This window comes from Sinocyclocheilus grahami, unplaced genomic scaffold (genome assembly GCF_001515645.1).
Source record: "Sinocyclocheilus grahami isolate Dianchi unplaced genomic scaffold, SAMN03320097.WGS_v1.1 scaffold747.1, whole genome shotgun sequence".
In the NCBI taxonomy this organism is placed as follows: Eukaryota; Metazoa; Chordata; class Actinopteri; order Cypriniformes; family Cyprinidae; genus Sinocyclocheilus; species Sinocyclocheilus grahami.
Window position 1 is genome coordinate 329,787 of NW_015505926.1, and position 6,279 is coordinate 336,065.

The window sequence follows — 6,279 nt, forward strand, 5'->3', positions numbered from 1 at the left end:
CTCTCATGTATATAATATCATTTTTAAAGTATAACTTGGGTCTTTAAACATGAAAATATATCGCTGTCTTTTAACATTGTAGGATGATGATATTTGGGGGTCCGTGACCTAAAAGACTGAAAACCCCCGGTTTAGGCACAACAGTAAGTTATCTAACATAACGTTAAAGTTGTTTAACCTGCTTAATGCATTTTCTCACATTAAACTCCTACGATGAAAGAAAGTGCTTTTGATCGTAATATTAGTAACGTTACGTCAGGCAAACGATTTCAAAAAATTGTCAGGTTAGCATAGCATTGCTCTTTTTTGTAAACAAAAATACATTCGTTCTTTTAAAACAGCTACTGTGAATTCTCCATCACGTCTAATTAATGTATACACAGTACTGCACTAAAATAGCAGAGCTAATGCACATAAACAATATTTTTTACCTGAAAATGTGGGTTCTCGCTGTCAGCAAGAGCGTATCCAAAAGCAACTTCCTGTTGGGGCCGGAAGCAGAGCTGTGACATCAGAGCGACGCGGAGGTCAGAAGCCCTCTCTTACAGCCATCTTGGATCCTGTGCCCTGAATAAGTGAGTGCTTCTGTGTTACATCTGCTGTCATCCAACGCTGTTTTGACGCGGTTGACCTCTCGTTTACTACTTGTATCGATGCTTTAGTGTTCCTCTGTGCTGAACGGGAAATATGTATTTATTTGGCTTGATTGTTGAGGAAATATCTTAATGAACACAACCGGTGGACTGTTCAAAATGGGGGAGCGAGACGCGCCGTCGCTCGCTGTGTGCGAGGAATGTAACGAAACGTTCAAATCATACGAAATATAGTTTTATAAACGACTAGAGCGATATTTGGGAAAACTCTTCAATGTAATGACAAAAATAGCTTGCTTTGTGTGCGTCTAGTAATAATCACTCATTGGAAAGTTGATCTCGCCTATTAAACAAATAATTGATAAACATACAGAGGTACACATGTCAAGGTAACATTATATTATGAAAGATCAGAAACGAATTTCCTGCTGTCCGCGTTGTTTTGTTATTATGTGGGTAGTGTTTGCTCTAATAGAGGACAGTGCTGCTCTGTTACACGTGAAATGTGCACCACTTTACACGCGCGCCTGTGGACAGCCTGTAAAACAAGGCTTTTGTGTAGTTATGATATTGAATATGCTATATTATGTGTTTGGGTTTTTATCAAACTCACAGTTTCCGTACAGTGGACTTGTGAAGCGTTATCATTCGAGCTCGATACTTGATCAGATGTGAACACAGCAGTGGGTTTAATTCAAGCCGGCTGTTAACAGCTGACAGCAGAGGCCTAGTGTACTGCTCACTTTGAATAGTTGTAGCCACATGAGCACAAAGCACAGACTAACACATGTCTAAAACATGTTATTGACTTAATTTTTTTGCAAAATTTGTAATGTTTGTGTATTGTTGATTTCTGTTGCAGGTCCAGAATGCCAGGCGAAGCCACAGAAACTGTCCCTGTTACAGAGCAGGAGATGCAGCAGCCCCAGGCTGAGACGGGTTAGTACTGCTTTTAAATGTGCATGTCTGACTAAACGAACACGGGTTGTGTGAGGAGTCCTGGAGCTATAGCGTTCATCCTTTCGGCAGTTTTTTATTTAAAAAAAAATAAGGCAAGTACTGTAAGTTTGATCAGTTTATTTTTATGGTGTTTTTGCACCTGTTTTAGATTTTCTGAAGGGTTTTTTTTAATGGTCCTCTACCAGCTGTTGTAGAAACTTCACAAAGCGAGTTTCTCTAGTTGGAGTGGTGACATGTTTTTTTTGTAGGGTGGGGATGCTGTTTGAGTCAGATTTCTCCAGCTAGAGGTTTTTAGGTTAATGTTTTTGAGCCCCTCCCTGGATAAAAAAACAACTGCACTAGTTCTGGCAAAGGGATAGTTCAGCCAATTTTTATGTTGATCCAAACCTGTTTGGATTTCTTCTGTGGAACACAAAAGAAGATATTTTGGAGAATGTTATTGACTTTAATTTTACAGACAAAAAAACATATTTTTATATATATAGAATGTAATTTGTCAACATAATAAAAGAAGTTAGAAAAAAAGAATTAGCTCTTTAAGCTGCAGCTCTTACATTCAGTGTAGTTTTTTTATTTCATTATTTAGCCTACATAATGGAGATATTGATTGGTTATGAGGTAGTAAAGGGTAGTTCTGAAAATCCAGTGAGTGATCCAGGACTGCCTTGCTCAATGGTGTGTTTGCCTGTACTGATTAATATTACACTAAAGTTGAGTTGTGATATAGAAAGCACATGCATCCTTAAATTTTTGTGCATGGAATATGGACTGTACCACTCTGCATGAACATTTTCCTAACATTTCACCGAACTTGATCCAGGACTGCCTTGCTCAATGGTGTGTTTGCCTGTACTGATTAATATTACACTAAAGTTGAGTTGTGATATAGAAAGCACATGCATCCTTAAATTTTTGTGCATGGAATATGGACTGTACCACTCTGCATGAACATTTTCCTAACATTTCACCGAACTTGAGTGATTGCAACCTGAATAGCTGTAAGACATTTATAACAAGGTTTTTTTTTTTTTTTTTTAAGATATTGTCTTAGATTAGGAAATGTATTGTTCTTTATTGGGGGGATTTATTGTACATGAATATTTGCAAGGTTTTCTGGTCTTTGTGAAGAGAATCATGCAATTTAGCTTGTTTACAAATGAAGTCTCCCAATGATTCTGATTTTGAGGAACACGTTTTTTTGTGTAGATTGTGATGTACAGCATCATTTGGTTCACAATGTAAATATTTATAGCTAAGTGTTAAAGCAACAAAATTAATCATTTTAAGTTGACTAAGTATACAAATCTTGGTCAAAAACTGGGCGAGTTTAGTGATAAATATGGAACACTAGGCTATATCTCTTGGATAGCACTTTGGTAAACTGCAGTTATGACAATATGAATAAGAAATATGATTTCTTGGATCCGTTACAAGGGGCATTTTTGTCATGCAAGAGACAAGGTTTTTCCACTAGGCAGAATGTTATTGCCTTGGTTTTGAGAGTCATGATATTTCTCCTCAGATTTATAATAAAAGAGCTAAGTATTTGATAGATTCTCTGATTGAATACATTTCACATACTTCTTGATTTTTTAACTGCTGTTTTTGAATTTTAATTGAAGTTGGGACTTGGGCATTGTATGGCATAAATTAGCAGTGGGCACTCTGTTGTCTCTGTAGTCTGTCGTGAAAGTTGTAAAGTTTATGAATTGTTTTTTTTTTTGTAATGAAAGTTAGAAGTGCATCTTGTGGCCTATTATTGATAATCTACCGATACTGATCGTGGGATTACAGTTCATCATTTTAACCAGCAACGTGGTCAGTTTTACTGTGTCTTTTTAAACACAAATGCACATAAAACGTATCCAATCTCATGCATAATAGCGTTTTTTTTAAGCCAAGTTTATATTGCTCTGTGATCATTATTTCACAATAGATTTATGTTTAGACTTGTTTTTAAAATCATGTACTGTAGAAGCAATACACCACTTTTTATAAAATATTTTCAACAAAATGCAGTTTATTACTTGTGCCTCCAAGGGCATTTGCTTACTAATATTCACTATTTCAGTTTTGTTTCAACTTTATTTGCTGAATAGGCGATATTACACTGTTTAACTGAGTGATTGTCCTTTCAGATTTTTTGTAGGTTGTCTTCAAGTCTAATTTACCATAAAGTATTGCATATAAAGTCTGCATCACAATACTGAAGTGGGTAGCAACATCCAGTTTACATGGACTTTAAATGTGCCAAAGATTGTGTTAGTCTTTGAACAACGTTAGTTTATTACAAATCTTTTTAGATGCTGTAGTTCGTTGCCAGTTCCTGTCTGGTTCACGCATGTGCAGTTGAGTGGTGTTTATACAAAGTCTTAAAATTTCTAACAAGATAATCAAGGTGTGTTTGGTTTGATTTAGTAGCCAGTTGTCCTTTTGTGGAGCGATTTAACACATTCGTGCAATTGACAGCATCCCTCATAACCAGCATGGATGTGATGGTTTACACCATGCACTTTTTAATAGCCAAAAAAGTCACTCTAGCCCTTTTATTTCCATTAGCCACACCTGCTGCTGCGGCCCCTGCTCCCTCTCAGGCAAAGCCTAAAGAGGGCAAAACTAACCCCAAGCTGTCCTCTTCTCCTCACACCACCGCTCCTAAGCCAGTTCCTGCTGGACGCAGGAAACGCTCCTCTCTATCTGCCTCCTCAAGCTCCCCTACCTCTCCTAAATCTGCCTCTGGCGCTCGTGCTACCCCTCCATGCTCCCCTTTGGCCTCTACTCCAGCTGACTGTCCTGTAGCTGGGAAAACTGAGCAGACTGCTCCCAGGGTGGTAAAGGCTGGCAAACAAGGGAAGCAACAGAAAGCAAAGAATTTTAAACCTGCTGAACCTGAGCAAGCACCTCCCTCTGCCTCTAAGCCTGCTCAGGATCCTGCACCAGTTGCAGCTCTGCCGTCTCTTGCTATACCAGTACCAGAAGTAGCAAAATCAGCAGGAGATGGAAATGCTTCCCCTGTCTCTCCCAAAATTGCTGTGGCTCCTGTTGCCTTTAAAGTAACTTCTAAATCTGCTGCCCCAGCACCAAAGTCATTTACAGAAGCTGTGGCCGCCAGTCCACCCAAAGTGGCTGAAGCCCCCAAGGTTGCCCCTGAAGCTCCAAAAGTAGCAACCCCTGCTGTTTCAGATGCCAAGACTCCTTTGCCTTCAAAAGCAGCTGCTAAGCCTGTCCCTGCCCAAGTGCCAAATGTGAACACAGCCACTGCTGCTCCCCCAAAACCTGCTCCTGCAGCATTTGAGGATGATGATCTCCCACCTCTCTTACCACCTGAGAATCCTTTTACAATGCCTGCTTTCCCCCCTATGCCACCTAGTATAATGCCCGTAGTTACCCCACCAGCTCCTAAAGCAGAACCTGTCTCTACCAGACAAGTTGAATCTGCCCCTAAAGCAAAGGCTACTCCCAAAGCTAAGCCAGCTCCTAAGGCTGAACAGAAAGCAGCACCTGCCCCAAAAGTTGAGGCTGCACCTAAAATTGACCCTACTCCTGCCCCTAAAGTTGCAGTCCGTTCTGTCCCTAAGACTGAGGCTGCTCCTACACCTAAATCTCAGGCTGTCCCTAAGGTTGAGGCTGCTCCTGCATCTAAAGAAAAGTCTTCCCCTAGCCCTAAAGCTGAGCCTGTTCCTGCCCCTAAAGCTGAGTTTGCTTCTGCCGCTAAAGTTAAGCCTGTTGCTGCTCCTAAAGCTGAGGCAGCGGCTGCTAAAGTTGAGGCTGTTCCTGCCCCTAAAGGCAAGCCTACCCCTAAAGCTGAGGCTGCTGTTCCTAAGGTTGAGTCTTCTGCCCCTAAAGTTGAGGCTGCCCCTAAAGCTGAACAGAAAGCAGCACCTGCCCCAAAAGTTGAGGCTGCACCTAAAATTGACCCTACTCCTGCCCCTAAAGTTGCAGTCCGTTCTGTCCCTAAGACTGAGGCTGCTCCTACACCTAAAGCTCAGGCTGTCCCTAAGGTTGAGGCTGCTCCTGCATCTAAAGAAAAGTCTTCCCCTAGCCCTAAAGCTGAGCCTGTTCCTGCCCCTAAAGCTGAGTTTGCTTCTGCCGCTAAAGTTAAGCCTGTTGCTGCTCCTAAAGCTGAGGCAGCGGCTGCTAAAGTTGAGGCTGTTCCTGCCCTTAAAGTTGAGGCTGTTCCTGCCCCTAAAGGCAAGCCTACCCCTAAAGCTGAGGCTGCTGTTCCTAAGGTTGAGTCTTCTGCCCCTAAAGTTGAGGCTGCCCCTAAAGTTATGTCTGTTGCTGCTCCTAAAGCTGAGGCGGCGGCTGCTAAAGTTGAGGCTGTTCCTGCCCCTAAAGTTGAGGCTGCCCCTAAAGTTAAGCCTGGTGCTGCCCCTAAAGCTGAGTTTGCTTCTGCCCCTAAAGTTAAGTCTGTTGCTGCTCCTAAAGCTGAGGCGGCGGCTGCTAAAGTTGAGGCCGTTTCTGCCCTTAAAGTTGAGGCTGTTCCTGCTCCTAAAGTTGAGGCTGTTCCTGCTCCTAAAGTTGAGGCTGCCCCTGCTCCTAAAGTTGAGGCTGCCCCTAAAGTTAAGTCTGTTGCTGCTCCTAAAGCTGAGGCGGCGGCTGCTAAAGTTGAGGCTGTTTCTGCCCTTAAAGTTGAGGCTGTTTCTGCCCTTAAAGTTGAGGCTGTTTCTGCCCTTAAAGTTGAGGCTGTTCCTGCCCCTAAAGTTGCGGCTGCCCCTAAGGCTAA

The 6,279-nt window shown here is 42.0% G+C and overlaps 1 protein-coding gene across 1 annotated transcript in view; it reads left to right on the forward strand.

Moving 5' to 3' along the window:
- The first annotated feature begins 4,039 nt into the window (after positions 1 to 4,039).
- LOC107560860 (nascent polypeptide-associated complex subunit alpha, muscle-specific form-like) overlaps positions 4,040 to 6,279 on the forward strand; it is a 9,855-nt gene continuing 7,615 nt past the window's right edge. Inside the window, exons 1-3 of the mRNA XM_016245133.1 lie at positions 4,040 to 5,299; positions 5,681 to 5,918; positions 5,967 to 6,106. Of these exons, the coding sequence (XP_016100619.1) occupies positions 4,040 to 5,299; positions 5,681 to 5,918; positions 5,967 to 6,106 (1,638 nt within the window). The remainder of the gene's footprint in view (positions 5,300 to 5,680; positions 5,919 to 5,966; positions 6,107 to 6,279) is intronic.